Source organism: Apodemus sylvaticus, chromosome 10, assembly GCF_947179515.1.
Source record: "Apodemus sylvaticus chromosome 10, mApoSyl1.1, whole genome shotgun sequence".
Lineage (NCBI taxonomy): Eukaryota > Metazoa > Chordata > Mammalia > Rodentia > Muridae > Apodemus > Apodemus sylvaticus.
The window spans coordinates 89,416,726-89,434,515 of record NC_067481.1 but is presented as its reverse complement, the minus strand read 5'-3'; the positions used below and the strand labels follow the sequence as shown (position 1 = coordinate 89,434,515).

Sequence of the window (17,790 nt, the reverse complement as noted above, 5' to 3'; positions counted from 1 at the left end):
GCCAAACGGAGGAGCCTTTGCGCATGCGTGGGTTTACAGCATCCCGTCCCGGTCCCAGTGTGAAAGACTTGTTGGGAGGGCCACCAGGTTGCTCCTTCTCTGACCAACCTGCAGGGAGGCGGTGACACTTACCTTTAGCGCAGTCTGCTCCGAGGAATCCTGGGAAACAGTGACACAGTCCAGACACGCATTCGCCATTCCCGTGACAGTTTCGTGGACAGTCCTGCACTGAATCTGAAAGAGAGAGATGGAGCGATGACCTTCTCTTCTGCTCTTGGGCCGTCCTGTAGTAATCAGTCACCTGCCATTCATACAGACCCAGGAGTGGGAGGCCAGGGCCAGGAGTGAGTGAAGTAAGAGAACCGGGAAGTGGGGTTAAGGGCAATGTTGAGTTCCGAGTGGGAGGAACCACCATTCTGCCTGCGCTACCCACCTTGGGCTGCAGGGAGGCTAAGACGGAGTTTGAATCCTTTTTATTTTTATTAAGATTTATTTATATTTTAGGTGCATGAGTGTTTTGTCTGCATATATGACAGGGCGCTGTATGCATGTAGTGCCCATGAAAGCCAGGAAAGGGTGTTGGATTCTCTCGAACTGGAGTTACAGGCAGTTGTGGGCTAACATGTGGGTGCTGGGAACCGAACTCAGGTCTTCTGCAAAAGCAACTCTTAACTGCTGAGCCATCTCTGCAGCTCCCCTTTGCTCCCTTTTTTGTTTATTTTGTCTTTTTAGTTGTTGTTGTTTTTAGAAGAAACTGCCGATTTGGATTTAAATACTTTGGAAGTTTCCACATCTGGATATTGGCTTAGGGGGGCCATAGGCCTTCTCTAATCTGCCACGTCCTCACCCAGGTGGCATTCTGCCAGTTCAAGCTGTGGCTTGAAATATGGGATCTAAGAGTCTAGCCTAAGGTATAGAGGGTCAGGCAGCTGTTCCTATCATAGGCTTGTAAAGCAAAACTGTTCTCTGCCCTGTAGAATTAAAATATAAGAAAAGTCCAAACACAGTTATATGGTGTATGAAATGCTTGCTTGGTTGCTGGACAACAGATATGGGAATGTGGGCGTGTGCTCAGTGCTCAGGTAAGGGCAGGGTGAAATAAAACACTTCTTGAGTGTATGCCTATCTTGAGTGATGTGTGGCTATACTTCAGTCTGACATTTACCTATGTAAGCTTCAGGGGTCTGCAAAAACAGTTTTGGGTTTTACACAGTCTTTCCCCCCCCCCCACCTTTTCTGTGTATGGTTTTTTTTTTGTCTGTATGCATGTCTATATCATGGGTGTGCAGTATCCTTGGAGGCCAGAAGAAGGAGTCAATCCCAGGACTGACTTGCCCGGGGGAACTGGGGTAGTAGATGTTCATGAGTTTCCATGTGGGTGCTGGACATTGAGCCCAGGTCCTTTAGAAGAATAGCCAATATTCTTGCCCTCTGAAGCCCTCTCTATAGCCTCCCACAAGAGTCTTTTAAACTTAATTTTTGTGGTTCTTATTTTCCATGAACATCACTTAGTCCGGGGACTGCTCTGCCCCATGCAAAAGCATCTTCCTCACGGTCTGCCTTCTCCCCACACTCTCATTACGTCTCTCAAGGGATCATTTGGGGAACCTTTTCATGTTGATTCAGATGGACACAGAAATGGGTGTGTTCTTTCAAGATACCCAATTTTGTTTCAAGTTAAAACAAAAACCCATCTACAGATTCTAAATGTCTAAGATGGTAAAAGGGAAATATACAAGCCAGTAGGGTAGACATAGGACACCATCCAACCCCAGGAGCAGAGGGCGGTGAGCTGGTGAAGGGTACCATTTGGGAGTCACATGAGCAATGCCAGGAAGTGTGTTCTGCAGCTGAGTTCCCCACTCATCCCTTCCCTGAACTGAGCGCTCACTGGTGTACTGCATCCATCTTTCTACGGCACGTCACTTCTTAACCCTGTTCTTCTGGAACCAAGGTGTTTTTGGTATCCAGTTCTCTGAGGAAACTCAATAAGTGGATTTGCTTTCTTTTTCCTTTCCAATGTTACATAAAAGACGATCGAGCTGGCTTTCTTGATGTCTGGCGGTTCACAGTCCCAGCTACAGCTCCTTTGGGTGAGCTCTTTAAAGGGCGGGGACTCATGCAGAGGTACCTATGTGTGTTATGAGCTCATCACTTATTTAAAGGGCATTGTGTGCTTCTGTAGATAAAAAAGTCAGAAATTTCATGTAAGGTTGGAGGACTGTTCTGTCTGGGTTTGCTCCTGTTTCTATATGTCTTGGGAATAGAGGACTATATTGTTGGGGTATTCTACAATATTCCAGAGCATCTTTTCAAGGCTATGTATATGGCCTGGGCAGACAAAGGAAATATTTCTTGAGAGTAAAGGACAGGACACCAGGATTAATAGCACATTTAGCATATTAAAAGCACAGAATTTCTTTTATGCAAGGCAACACTCTGTGCAAGTAGAATCACCAGGTCCTCTCCTGACACCCTGTCTGTACTGTGATGCCTATAGAAATCCATTGTCTGTGATTCTGGAGTCTGCATACATATGTGGTGCATACATGAACATGTATGTGCATGTGGTGGCTGCAGGTCAGTGTTGGGTGCCTTTTTCTGTTCCTTTTCACCTTATATTTTTCTCTCACTGAACTGTGAGCTTCCTGATCTTGCTAGACTGGCTAGCCAGCAGACTGCAGGAATCCTCAACTCTGTTTGCTTAGCACTTATACTAAATGTGCACACTGTTACACTTGGAGTTTTATGTGGACGTTAAGAATTGAACTCATGTCCTCACGCTTGTACGGCAAGTGCTTTACTGGCTGAGACATCTTACAAACCCACCCTGCAGCCTAATGCCTTTGATGACACCGAGGAAACAGTGACAGACTAATGTGTTATACTTAGGGTAAGATCTAAGACCTGTCAGTCTCAACATAGGGCACGGTGTATTAACTGAGCACCTATTATATGCAAGGAACTGAAGTGCCCTTGTAGAATAATACAGTCTCTACCTTCATAATACTCTCCACTGTCATGGAATATAAGAAACCCTGCCTCCCCCATCAAACAAGTAAGTAAAAGTTATAGTAAGTTCTTCTCAGAGAATAGAATACTCAGCAGGTAACAGAAGGGGTGTGTAAAGCGGGCCTCCCTCTTTCATATATGGCACCAAAGAAGGATGAACTGTAAGGGCTGATGAGGAACTGGTGGAAGAGAATTCTGGGTAGGTGGAACAGCTTATGCAAAGGCTCTGAGGTGGGACAGAAGTGAACTAAAGAGTGACTGGAGATGGTGAGTCAAAAGCAGAGTCATGTGAGTTTGGAGAAATCTAGGAGGAGGCAGGGTCAGATTATCTGGGAGCCCACAGCCCATCAGAGAAGTCAGATCTTATTTTGGGGCTACCGGAAATATGTGAACATTCTAAACAGAGGAGTGCCAGCACTTAGCTTGTAGTTTTGGAAGTTGTTCCCACCTTCCAGGTAGGGACTGGATAGAACTGGATCGCTCTGGGGCAGCATTCCCAGTTCTCAACTTTGTATCTTCATGCCTAATATGGCAAGGAAACTCCTTGTCACCAAGGGGCTAGGAAGCCCCGTGTCTCCATGGTTCTGTACAAGGGACAGAGGTCTCTGCATGCTCTCCACTTGTCTCAAGACCCCAGCTGGGGATATCTATCCTCAGGCCTCAGCTTAGATGTCCTTCGGTATCCAGGTGGCTTCCTTCTCCCCTCCCTTTGGCAGTGTGAGCTTTGTGTCTCTCTCTTTTGCTCTGTTCCTTCTCTCACTGCCTTGTGGTGGCCTAGCTTTAATATTTTTTTTCAAGCACTTCATTTCTGATTTCTAGATGAGGCCAGATGCTCATGGATCTGGAGGTTCTCAGTGTCTGGCACGTAGTAGGCATTTCATGAGAAGCCACTGATGTGTGCTGATGTGCGCATGCATACATGCTTAAGAAGGAAGGGAAGCTTGAATGAGCAAAAACTGTAAGGAAGGCCTACCGGACATTTCCATCACTTTTTCCTGAAGTCTTATACACGAAGCATGCCTTATTGTTCTTATTGACAGGGGTGGGGGATGGGGACCCTGATACTGAGATGCTAAATTATAAAAGGACTGTCCCTTTCAGTCCCCTTTCCAATTATACATGATTAGCAACTTTGAATGAACATGGTTTAAGCTTTCCTTCGGGAGAAACATGAGAGCATGCCCTGGAATTCAAAGGGGGTTTCTATTGTTGTTTGCAGCGGTGAGATTTGAAACCAGCGCCTTCTGCCTGCTAGGCAGGTACTCCACCACGGACCTCTCCCCAGTTCCTGGAATTGGGGTACTCAGTGGGGGTTCACAGTGAGCTTCTAGAGCACCCCTGTGTGGTTCCCAGGAGAATATTCATTCCTGCAAGGCAGGCTGCACCTCAGGAGAAGACTGCAGAGTCCTGAGTCATGGGAGTCGTGGGCATATTTAGTGAGATCGCCTGACACCTGCCTAACACTTCCCCTTCCATTTCCCATTTCAGGGTTTTAGTCCTCCCGGCTGCTCTCCGAGGAGGGTGTCCTGATGATAGGTGTGTGGGAAAGAACTTCTGGACCAAATAAAACACTGTTCTTCCCCCACATTTCAGGCCAATTGCTATCATTGCTCCATCAAGGTGTCTGCCCGACTATTAGGCTGATCACTGTTGACTCCCTCTCTCTGAGCTATCCAGCATTGATGAGAGGGGTCCTCTGGGGGAGAATTGCTATTTCCAGCTTTGACAGGCAGGGAGGGTAATGGCTGGGGGTGGGGGTAATCTTCACACTACCTGTCTGTAGGGAATGGGGGCAGATGCTATTACAAGGTAACCAGACCCCTCCACCCCCTGAAAGCTGCTGGTTCAGGGATTGAGATACGTTTGGCTACAACCCAAAGAAATCCACGATTAAGCTATCACAGTTGTGTGTGAAATCCGTGTTCTGACTTCACACCATTGGCCATGTGACCTTGGGAGGGTCCTTTCCCATCCTTTCAGCCTCAGCATTCTCTGCCTCCAAAGGACAGAGCGGCTGTGGCTTTCCCTAGCACTGTGGTGAGTCTTTCGGTTGGGTCAACTGAAGGATTCCAGTGGCGCACAGAGCTTCTAGAACACCCCTCCTTGTTCAACAACAATAATAAAAAAACACTCTTTGGACTCCTGGGCATGCCCCTCATGCCCACTGTTCCTCCCAGTACTTTGTGTTACTATGGTAGTGACCATCTCTCTCAGCCTCCCAACCAAGCCTGCTGCTGTGCACTGCCTGTTCTGTCAGGTTCCTTCACAACTGAAATACCAGTTGGTGAAAAGGGAGTCCTTTCTCATCCTGTTCTTCTCACGCTAGTCCCAGATCTGTTTCTTGTTCCTTCCACTGGGGAGTCAGTCTCTGCTGTTCTATTTCTCTCCCCTGTTGGGACCTAACATCACCCGAGAGTTCCCATCTGTTGGGAGCTTCCTCTATGACTTTCAGTAGACGAAGTTATGGCATGGCTTTGGAGCATAGGTTGGCAAACTTTCCCTGTGAAGGGACAGATAGTAACTATTTAGGCTCTGTGGGCCATATGGTCCCTGTTGCAACACTAAGCTCTGCTGTAACAGTGGGAAAGCTGCCACACACAACATGCAAACAGATGAATGTGGCCTTGTGCCAATAAAACTTTATTTATAAAAACAGGCAGTGGGCCAGATTCGACCCCTGGGCTACAGTGTGCCAATTCCTACTCTTGAACATTTGGCTAGCCTTGGGAGGGCCCATTTTTCCTTAGAAAAGGAATAAGGATCAACCTTACACCTATGGTCAATATTAAAACTCTGTGATTTTTTTTTTTTTATATATATATACAATTCTGAAGGTGTGATCAGTGACAAAGAATGGTAGCCTTATATTCAGGTTGGAACACATGGACCTTTCAAGAACAAGAAATTCCTTGGAAAAAAAAAAGCCCTGCAGGGGGACCCAAAGAGAAATGCTACAATGTAGTGTTTCAAGGTGCTTTCCGAAAGTCACAGGCTCTCTCCTTCAGGACTACTGGCTGCAGGCCAGTTGTAGCTGTTTCACTGTGATCCTCACATTGGTCTTTGGGATATGGTTCTCTCATTCATTACCCCAATAGGAGGTTGAGGCCCAGGTACAGTGTGGGAAAGAGAATTTGGAACGAAACCCTGCTCTCTGAGGTCCTTTTGTTTTCTCATGAATTTACTAACTCCAGAACTCTCTAGTAAATCCTAAATCCACAGTTAAAAGTGGCTGGGGTAACACAATGGGATGCTTCGGAGAGATGCAGGAAGCCCAGAAGGTAAGACCATCCCCATATCTCAGGACCCTGAGGCCTTGGTGAGCTCCACACAGCTCAGTTCATTCCTCAGTGGACCGGCACAGTCACCCGCTGGCTGCCGGAGCTTCAGTGGGGGATCAGTTATCATAGGTGGGAGATAAAGGCTCAGAACCTCATGGATGGTGACTGTAGCTCCTCCTCAGAATTTTAAAATTCTGAGGGTTTTCTAGAAAACATGTTTCTTTATAAGTAATCACCCTTTCGGGGCTTTATCCGCGCACTGCAGAGGCAATTTTGGATTAAACCTTAACTTTTGTCTTTATATCTAATGAAAAGCAGGCCTAAAATGCGTCCAAAGTGACAAGTGTTGAATTAGAGCATTTTGAGGCTTACCTACTTGGGAATAAATATATGACATTTAAAAACATCGGTTTCTTCTCCCTGATGTATTTTTAAGTTAAAAGGAAAAAAAAAAAACGTGTTTTTTTGACATATTCTCAATTTTTAAGAGGCTAGAGCTGATATGAATGGCCAGTGTTTCTTGGCTCTGCTATATACTTAGAAATAGTAATAATAAAAACAACCCTTTATTCCTAGTAGGAGCCTGGGAGGTGATACTGGGATTGCCTGTTCTACGAGATGGAAAGGAAGCCATTCATAAGCCCAGCAGTGTGCTCAAGGTGGTGATTTGAATGAGATGCTCTCATAAGTCAGGCATCTGAATACTTGGTCCCTGGTTGGTGGCTCTAGCGGGGAGGCTTAGGAAGTATGGTCTTGCTGAGGAAGTACATCACTGGGGATGGGCTTTGAGGTTTCCAAAGATTTGTGCCATTTGGAGTTCACTCTCTCCACTTCCTGTTTGCTATTGCAGACACTCACAAGCCCCCAGCTCTCAGCTTCCGGCTCTGGTTGCTACACCTGCCTGCTGCCACACTTCCCTGTGGAACTGTAAGCCCCAAGTAAACCCTTCTTCCTATAAGTTGCCTTTGTCATGATGTTTTGTAACAGCAGTAGAAAAACAACCATTATACTCAGTTTGGGCGAAGTACCATTATACTTTGGTTCTTGGCCCCAGCTGTCTGATCCCTGTGAGCATCCTCAGACCCAGCAGTGACTCTTGCAGGTTTTATATGGAATTCCTGTGCAGCCAGAGCCAAGCGGGTGGAACGGCAGAGACCAGGTAAGATACAGTAGGTGTTGTCAGGGTTGCTGAATCTTCCACTGAGAGCCCCCATGGTTTCCACCCCACCCTTTACAGAGTTTCCTCCAAGGAATCCGAACTTACCTAAGACAACGGTGTTGAAGGAGACCATCTCCTTGTCCTTGCCATCATTGTAGAAGGCTAGGTGCCAGAGACCCACATCCAAGTACTGCACGAACACAGCCTCGTTCTGCACAAGGGTCTGGATGCTGCGGCGTTCCCTGGGTGACTCGACCACACTCCATTTCTCCTTTCCGTCCAGGCGTTCCATGAAGTCATACTGGAGAACAAGAGAGAGAGGGCAACATGTAAATCCAATTTTGGGCCAGTATCCTCAGGCAGCACTGCCCTCCTTCTTCCCCAGTGGAGAGGTGCTTTTTACTATGCCCTCGCAAAATAAAAATAAGCCACATAGGTTGCAACAACAGTATCAGCTACCATTCGCCATGCCTATAATGATTATTACTAATTTATTTCATGGTACTGGGGTTTGGATCCAGCATCTTGCAGATGCCAGGCAAGTACTCTGCTACTGAGCTAATATCCCATACTTGTTCTGTTTTTATTTGGAGATAGGGTTTTGATAAGCTTCTTTGGTTGTCTTTGAACTTGTGATCCTTCTGCCTCAGTCTCCTAAGTAGTTAGATTTATAGGCACTTGCCAATACTCCAGACTTCATTTTTATGTGTGCTTTGTAATGCTGTGAACTAAACCCAGGGTCAGACGGATGCTAGGTAAGTGTTTTCCCTCTGAGCTATTTGCCTACTCTGTATTATTAATCCTATTACTGTTGGTTACAAGCTCTCACCTATAGTTATAAAATAAACAATATTTTAATTGTAGGATTTCCCCTTTTAACACACACACACTCTTTCTCTCATGTATGTGTATGTGTGTATGTGTGTGTGTATGTGCATTGTTGTTGTTTTTGCTGTTGGATCCAGGACCCAGAGTCTTTCCCATGCTAGATAAGTACTTTGCAGGCAGAGCTGTGCTCATATTTTACAGGTATAGGAGGAGAGCAAAGTTCAGAAAAATCCAAGCATTTTGTTTAAAGTCCTAAGTGGCAAAGCAAAGTTTGGACAAAGTACTATTTTGCTATCATATTTGTGCCTTGCTAGTGCCTGGCCGTAAATAAACCTACATTTCCGTGTTGAGCTCTGTTGCATGAAAACAAGGCTCTACGGTGCTCAGGATGAGTGTACTACAGGTTAGACAGCTAAGGTTTACAGGGATGAGGGAATGGGAGCAGATAGCGTTGTCCAAGACAGACTTGCTCTAAATACCAAGTGACATCTTACGGCAGGTGAGTGGAGGGGGGCACTGAAAACTCTTCTTCGTGCAATGACTGTTGCGATCAAGCAATGTTTTGAGGAAATCCGGTTAGAAAGTGAAGTAGGCAAACAGCCGCGTGTGAGACAAAGAGGTCGACAGGGACAGACAGTGAGGAGCAGGCAGTGGAGGGACGTTTTAAGGGAAAGAAGCCAGGAGTTGCCTATGGGCTGGATGGGGAAGAAGCATGGGAAGTCAAAGAGGAATTCGATGTTTCTTCCTGTTGACAAGAAAATCGATGAACCCCCAGTAGAAATGGACTAATCTCACAAACTCAAAGCTACCACATGGAACAGCCCCTTGCACTCTGACTCCCAGAAAAGACCCTGTGTGCAGAGCTTTGGCAGAAAAACAAAACAAAACAAAACAAAACAAAACAAAAAAAAAAAACCTCTCAACCCACCTCTGCAGGATTAAGCACTCTCTACTTTGCCCTCCATGTTTCATACATTGCAGAAATCAACCATAACCCCTCTCTCTCACAACTTCATAGCCGGAAAGCTCTAGGGATTGCCTAACTTGACATTTCTCTCCTTAAGAATTGTCCATTTCCCCCTGCTGGAGACACAATCTCGGCAAACAAAACAACTCAGTAATCTTAAACACAATGGCTCTGCCATTAGACCAACCCAGGTTTGAACTGTGACTCCGTACTTGCTTTTGTGTCTTCTGCTTAATGTTGAGTCTATTTTTATTCTCAGGGGTTGTGGCACCTTGAGCTCAGGAATACAGCTAGAGGGATGACACTAGCTAATGCTTAGGGTGGTGTGGGGAGATAATTAAAATTTAAAAAGTACGTCATGATTGAGGGCTACCTCCTTGCAGATCAGAAGGACCCTGGGGAAGCAGTACGTGGCTCTAATTTTTCATATGGGGAGTGAGAAGGCTATTCCTGCATAGAAGAAATGGTCCATATCTCAGTAAGTAAGTGTTGTGTGTATCTTTCCTCTGCCCCATACTCCTCTGGTCACCATTGTCCTTATGGGCTGAAATAAATGATTTGGAGGGATGTGACAAACTGACACTGCTTCCAGAGACCTTTGTAACCAAGGCATTTGTTCCCTAGCAACCTAGTAAATGTCTGACCATGAACACCGGTGTCTACAGACTGCTGTCAGCTAGAGCGATGGCTATAGCTTCCTTGGTGGTGAGGTGAGAAGAATAGACTTCATTTGGGGGTCCAAGTTATCACCCCCATGAGGAAAAGTTTGGAGAAGGTGATTACTCGTGTGAAGTCATTGTTCATGACTAATTTGGGCATTAGTCATCTGGTGCAGAACTGCCTGGCCAGCCGAGGGACACAGAAATGGCTCAGGTCTGTGGCGGGTCTTGCTGTCCGGCCAATCAAATGACTAGGGGAGAAGGCATTTTTTTTTTCAGAGTAGAGGAAGGACATTTATTTTGGCTGGCTCCTTGGAGCCCTCCTGTCGAGGTTTAGAGTGCAGTTTTCATTTAAGGGGAAATCTCCCAGTTGTGGGTTTTCAAGCAAGGCATGCCTGGGAGGGTGAGAAGAGATGTGGTGACCCACACGCCTCACTTCTGAATCCCTTTATGCACGTCATTGCTTCCTAAGCTCTTATCATTCCCTAAATGAGACAATTGTTTCTTACACCCATCATTAGTCCACGCAGAAGGATGTAAGTGGCTGGCACGGGGACTCAGCGCCTGCTGGAGTGTTTAGTGAGAGACTCCAGGGTTCCCTTACCTGGGTGAGCCTCTGAACTCGACTGTCTACTCGCTTGCTGGGACTTTGTGTAAGCTATGAAAGGCCCATGCCTCTGTTTTCTTGTCCTGGTAGCAGGCGGAAAAAATAGCATCCATAGCAAAATGCCACTCTTAAGAATGAACTGACCTGATATGTGCAGAGTCTGGAACTGTGAGCTCTACCCGTGTGAACGGTGTGACTGCAGCATTATTAATTAAATCAGTTCCTACTGCAGGGTCTGATGGATACATGTTTGTTAAATATCCGATGAATAGAATAGCAAGTTTGTGAGTGCATGATATGGAGGGAAGCAAACTGGGGATGAAGTGAAGTTTTGTCTCCAGTGGTTATTTTTGCTTCCCTCTTCTCCAGTGCTGTCCTAAATGGGAGAGAGGAGTTGAGTCATGGGAAGTCTGGAATGACCAGTCAGAACATGTATATGACCTGTGGGTGGTGGGCCAGACATCTGAAAATTCACAGCCACATCATCAAGACTTGAGAGATGCTTCCCAGTTCATTGACCTGATGATGTGTGTGAGCTTTGTACCTTATCTTGTGTCATTTCCCTTCCTTCTTTGACACTGTAGCTTGGCCTCTGTGGCAGAGAACCCTATGGCTCTGTAGTCCCTTTCCTGTAGCTGGGCATAGGTCTATTTAGGACAAGGGAGCACAAGCCATAGAATCCTAATGCTGACACCAGGTACCCTGGGTACCTCTTACGCACCATCACTCTTTTCCTGAGTGTACAAGTCAAGACAGCAGTGCCCAAGGTAGCTGTGGCCTGGATGTGACCATTAGCACCTGGAGCAGATGCTGGGATTGTTGTAGGGACTCTCTATCCACAACTGCTGGTGAAGCAGGCCTCTGAACTGGCATCATGGGCTCCTTGGCCCCACTCGTCTTTTCCTTCCCTGTGTACTCCCCAATAGGGCAGCAGACTCCAGACTTGTTCTCTCGTTTCTCATCTGGCAACAAAGAGGATGGCTCACCCCGGAGAACGTGGCAGAGCCATCCATTGGTGAAATGGAAACCCTGTCATCTACAGTGTCTCTCCCCGTTTGCCCATGGAGCATCGCAGTTGACACACCTGGTTCTCTTTCTGTGAAACATCTGGCTCCTCTACTCAGAGGTGAACACAGTCCAGACATCGCTCATTGCTGCTGCGATTCAGGGAAGGGCCAAAGCCACAAGGTGGGTCTATGGAGCTAAGGGCAGAGACCGCAGAGCAGGGCAGGGACCAGGAGCCCACAAGGAGCTGCAAGGTAAGGGAGCCATGCTGGCCCAGGGTGCCTCTGCTCTCTAGGATGTGACTCTAGACAGTGATCTGCCAATGCACTTGGCAGAGGAGTAATATTATAGGAACATCATTTCCAGAAGTCTGGCTAGAGCTCTGTCTCGCCTGGGGATTGACAACTGAGGCTCAGGACTAGGACTAGCTGATTCCTCTGTTCTAGGAACGTGTAGAAATCCATCCAGGAAACGGAGACATGCAGGGACCATGCTCTGCTTAGCTGGTTTAAAGGTCATGGCATGACACATTCTAATAGGTCGGCAGTTGCCCTGAAGGGCATTCGAAGCATGTAACAGTCATAACAGAAGAGACACAGGTGGCTTGTGGAGACAAGCCCAAGAAACAGTCTAACAACCTAGAATAAACAGTCCCTCTTCCTCAAATTGTGTCCTCCTTCCCTTCCTCCCTCCCCCCTGTCTCTAATGTTCTCTGACCTTGGAGAAACCACCCCAGCTAATGTGCCATGAGAGGTTTGTGCCTGGCAACCATCAGTCATGCCCCCAAAATGGCATGAAAACGCAACTTTTACGAGAGCTGGAGTGGCAAAGAAATAAACCACAGTAAATATTTGACTGATCCAATTATAAATCTCCCCAATTCTTGGCAGAGAGCGGGAGGAATGGTAATTAAGATAACTTAGTGGGTTTCCAGAGGAGCTGGTGGAGAGAAGAGACACCCGCACGGGCTGAGCCTGAGCAGGGGCCTGTCACTTTCCCAGAAGGGAAAGCGGCCATCCACACAGAGCGAGCGGCACAGCCCCCAGGTTGTTGCTGGAAGCCTCCAGAATGCGTACACCTGCCAAAGAGGGCAGGGTTAAAGACAGACCCATTGCCCTTCAGGAAGATGTTATTACTGGGTCCAGGACCCTGGGAAACGAGAAAATAACTTTATTGTCACTTGGAACGTCTGCTTGCTTAGGGTTGACACAGACTGGGAAAAGCAATAAATGATGACATTTCCCAGAGCTAGCCTGCCACTCTGCCGCTCCCCTTGCGGCATACTGGCAAGCATCCGTGGTCTCCTATGTCTGAGGCTGAGTCTCCCTCGGATGACAGGGCATATGCAGCAGGTGGTGGGACTAGTGGGGGTGGGGTGGGGTGGGTGCGGCAGCATGTGTAAGCTGGGGCTGCTTCGAGTCTCCATTACCATGTAGTCTGGCTGCCTTCAGTAGCAGGAGTGACTTGGCAAAGAAAGCCACTGGAGCTTTGTACATCTGTCTCTGCTGCCAGCTAGGCCTGTGGCAAAGTGGGCCCAGCTGATTCCTCCCCTAGGCTCGGCGCCGCCTTTCTACTGGCTTTCAGTGGGCTGCACAAAGAGGGAAGGGTAGAACGGCCATGGCTGATTCCAGAAGCGGGGTAAGACTTGCTTGAGTTGGCCTGACTGTTGGGACAAATCAGTCTTATAAAGCTGAGTCACTGAACCAAAGGCAAGAGGTAGAAAGGAGGGTATTTCTTGGGCCATAGTGAGGAGACTGGGCTGCTTTTCCCGACCCAAGATGGGTCCTCTATGTCTCAAAGGGCTAGACCCATCTTGGCTCCTTAACACCAGGTGCTGGGGAGGTTTCACTTGGAAGGGTGGAATTCTTGGTTCATCATTACATAGCTTCTTGTGATAGCAAAAATCTTGTCATCGAAAATATGAGTTTATTTCTATTTAGCGCTTGCTTCTACCACCCCCAGCTTGCCCTGAGACAGGATCTCACAGTAGAGGGAATCTCTTATATAAGTATCACCTGTCAATAAAAAGCCAATGGCCAATGAGTTGAGGCAGGAAATAGGAAGTGGGACACTGGAAGAAAGGAAGAGGATTCTGGGAAATCATGAGAGAGTGAAAAGAGACATGGGGAGAGACACGGAAGAGATTGAAGAGGAATGCTAAGGAAGAAGCAGATTGAAACCGAAGGAGAGGTAACTAACCATATGGAAGACATAGTCTGAATGGGTTAACTAAGTTACGAGGTAGTTAGAGAAAGAGCCAAAGCTTGTGGCTAAGGCATTTATTAATAAATCAGTCTCAGAGCTGTCATTATGAGAGCAGGGACTCGGAGGAAAATTGGATTTTTAAAAATGTGACATCTCACTGTGTAGCCCTGGCTGTTCTGGAACTCACTCTGTAGACCAGTCAGGCTTTGAACTCACAAAGATCAGCTTGCCTCTGCCTCCTGCCTTCTGGGGTTAAAGGTGGCTACCACCTTTAATTATAGGTGTTTTAGGATTATAGGTGTATGCCGTCATCCCTGGCACGTGTGTCAGCTGTAGTGACAAAGGTTCATGTGCGTCATCTCATTTCATGTTCCTAAAAATGCTTGCCTTTGCTCTTTGTCTGTGGAGGGACAGTGGCTGCTGTAGGGGATGGAGAATGCACATCATACACTGGCACAGGAAAGGCTTGAATTTGACTTGCAGGAAACAAGACAATCACAGGCAGTTGCTTCAAGTTTCCCAAGAATCTACCTCTAGATGCCCACTTCGGTGGTAGCTGGTTTGGTTTGTGGGTCCTTTCAAGATGCCCCTGAAGGAAGAACTCAGCTAGGCTTGGGCAGAGCAGGCAGAGAGGATGGTGGGAAGCTCTGTTGATTTTTTTCTTGGCGTTGCTCACACCTGGACTATAGCTTCTCTGAGAGCCAGACTCTTCCTAGCCCCACCCCCCATTCCATGTGTTCTAGACACAGTTTGCTCTTTTTCTATGCCCACCAATGCATCCCAGCCTGATGGCTTTTGCACCAGCTGCTCCCTCTACATGGCTGCCCTTCTCCTGCCCACATACCTGTCAGTAGCTTGTCAATCCTGTCTTTGCCTACACATTGCAACTTCAGGAAGGATGCCTCTGACCGCCCACTCTAAAATACCTTTCTTCGTTTCCATTCTTTGGAGAAGCTCATTACACTAAAAAATCTTGATACTCACCAATTTAGACTTTATCTATGTCTTCTTGGATATGAGCTCCTGAAGGGTGGAGCTTATATATAGTGATGGAAGATACAAGGTAGCCAAGTGGGGGATGAGCATATATAGGGTCTGGATGTGTATTTAAAGAAATAAAGCAGACCCACCCAGGACATCACTTGGAGACCATGTGGCACCCTGCAGCTGACCTCAGCTAGGAATAGCATCTACCACACCTATCTCCACACGAGGTCTCACCTATACAGAGCACTGCCCATTTGTACTGTGACTTAGCTCCTGGCATCCACGTACTAACTACCTGTAGAACCCAACAATCTATCTGTCCACAGGCTTATGAGAACTGGCAGCAAGAATCTATTAAGCCCATAGAAGATTTGCACCTGTTTCTTTTTTTTTTTTTTTTTTTTTTTTTTTTGTCTTTTTTTTTTATTTGATATAATTTATTTACATTTCAAATGATTTCCCCTTTTCTAGCCCCCCCCCCACTCCCCGAAAGTCCCGTAAGCCCCCTTCTCTTCCCCTGTCCTCCCTCCCACCCCTTCCCAGTTCCCCGTTCTGGTTTTGCCAAATACTGTTTCACTGAGTCTTTCCAGAACCAGGGACCACTCCTGCTTTCTTCTTGTATCTCATTTGATGTGTGGATTATGTTTTGGGTATTCCAGTTTTCTAGGTTAATAACCACTTATTAGTGAGTGCATACCATGATTCACCTTTTGAGTCTGGGTTACCTCACTTAGTATGATGTTCTCTAGCTCCATCCATTTGCCTAAGAATTTCATGAATTCATTGTTTCTAATGGCTGAATAGTACTCCATTGTGTAGATATACCACATTTTTTGTATCCACTCTTCTGTTGAGGGATACCTGGGTTCTTTCCAGCATCTGGCAATTATAAATAGGGCTGCTATGAACATAGTAGAGCATGTATCCTTATTACATGGTGGGGAATCCTCTGGGTATATGCCCAGGAGTGGTATAGCAGGATCTTCTGGAAGTGAGGTGCCCAGTTTTCGGAGGAACCGCCAGACTGCTTTCCAGAGTGGTTGTACCAATTTGCAACCCCACCAGCAGTGGAGGAGTGTTCCTCTTTCTCCGCACCCTCTCCAACACCTGCTGTCTCCTGAATTTTTAATCTTAGCCATTCTGACTGGTGTAAGATGAAATCTTAGGGTTGTTTTGATTTGCATTTCCCTAATGACTAATGAAGTGGAGCATTTTTTAAGATGCTTCTCCGCCATCCGAAGTTCTTCAGGTGAGAATTCTTTGTTTAACTCTGTACCCCATTTTTTAATAGGGTTGTTCGGTTTTCTGGAGTCTAACTTCTTGAGTTCTTTATATATATTGGATATTAGCCCTCTATCTGATGTAGGATTGGTGAAGATCTTTTCCCAATTTGTTGGTTGCCGATCTGTCCTCTTGACGGTGTCCTTTGCCTTACAGAAACTCTGTAACCTTATGAGGTCCCATTTGTCAATTCTTGCTCTTAGAGCATACGCTATTGGTGTTCTGTTCAGAAACTTTCTCCCTGTACCGATGTCCTCAAGGGTCTTCCCCAGTTTCTTTTCTATTAGCTTCAGAGTGTCTGGCTTTATGTGGAGGTCCTTGATCCATTTGGATTTGAGCTTAGTACAAGGAGACAAGGATGGATCAATTCGCATTCTTCTGCATGCTGACCTCCAGTTGAACCAGCACCATTTGTTGAAAAGGCTATCTTTTTTCCATTGGATGTTTTCAGCCTCTTTGTCGAGGATCAAGTGGCCATAGGTGTGTGGGTTCATTTCTGGATCTTCAATCCTGTTCCATTGATCCTCCTGCCTGTCACTGTACCAATACCATGCAGTTTTTAACACTATTGCTCTGTAGTATTGCTTGAGGTACTTGATCTGAGACCACTTCTGATATCTCAATCACATATCAACATAGAGTTGCTATAAGACTTAACCTCAAGAACTTCTGGTCCACAACCAGAAAGGTTGGGAAAATAGTAAACAAAGATTGAAATACCAACTCAACAAAGATTAGACGTGATCTCCATACCAATGAGCAATAAAAGTCACCTAGGTTCCACTGCAAAAATAAAAATACAACATAAATAACCAAAACAACATGTCTACTCCAAAAATTAGTAATCCCATTGAAATGTTCCCTGAGAAAGAGATCTTAATTGATACAAAACACAATTATTTCAAAATAGCAATTATAAAGGTGTTAAAAGAACTCAAAGAAAAGAAGAATAAATATATGATGAAGATAGAAAAACACATAGTTGAATAAAATCATTTAAGTTATGAAAATAGAATTTAATAAAGAATCAGAGTCTTGGAAGAAAATTCAACCTGAAACAAAACTCAAAATGAAAAACTCAGAAAGTCAGACAAAAAGCTTCACGAAAAGCCTCATCAATAGATTAGATCAAGTGGAAGAGAGAAGATCTCAGACCAAATAGAGGATTGGATCACTCAGTTAAATAAAATGTGTTAATTCTAGACAGAAAAACAAAACTAGGAATGGAACATGGGGAAATTCTGTAAGAAGATCACATCTGTGAATAGATAGATGAAAGAGAAAAAATGTAGGTCAAAAGCACAGAAAATATTTTCAACAAAATCATAGAAAAGAAATTCATAAATCTTGAACTTATCAAGGTGCTATAGGAATACAGAATACCAAACAGACAGGACCAGATACTTCCCATTTCACATAATAATCAAAGCATTAAGTGCACAAAAAAAGAAAGGATATTGAAAGCTTTAAGAGGGAAAGATCAAGTCACATATAAGGCAGGCCCATCAGAATAACACCTGACTTTTTCAATGGAGGTTTTAAAAGCCATGCAGCCTAGACTAGTGAACTACAAGTTCTGAAAGACTACAGATGCCAACCTAGATTATTTACCCAGCAGAAATATTAATATTAGTAAGTTATGGGGTCTGGAGAGATGACTCAGTTGTTAAGAGCACTGGCTCTTAGAAGTCCTGGGTTCAATTCCCATTATACACATGGTGGCTCACAATTGTCTATAACTAAAGTCCTATGGGATCCTATGTCCTCTTTTGGTGTGTGTATGTGTGTGTGTGTGTGTGTGT

General features: G+C 45.6%; 1 protein-coding gene across 1 annotated transcript in view; it reads right to left on the bottom strand.

Moving 5' to 3' along the window:
- Tenm2 (teneurin transmembrane protein 2) overlaps window positions 1–17,790 on the bottom strand; it is a 922,633-nt gene that overhangs the window by 128,672 nt on the left and 776,171 nt on the right. Inside the window, exons 8-9 of the mRNA XM_052195978.1 lie at window positions 7,555–7,750; window positions 133–234 (exon numbers count right to left, since the gene is read on the bottom strand). Of these exons, the coding sequence (XP_052051938.1) occupies window positions 133–234; window positions 7,555–7,750 (298 nt within the window). The remainder of the gene's footprint in view (window positions 1–132; window positions 235–7,554; window positions 7,751–17,790) is intronic.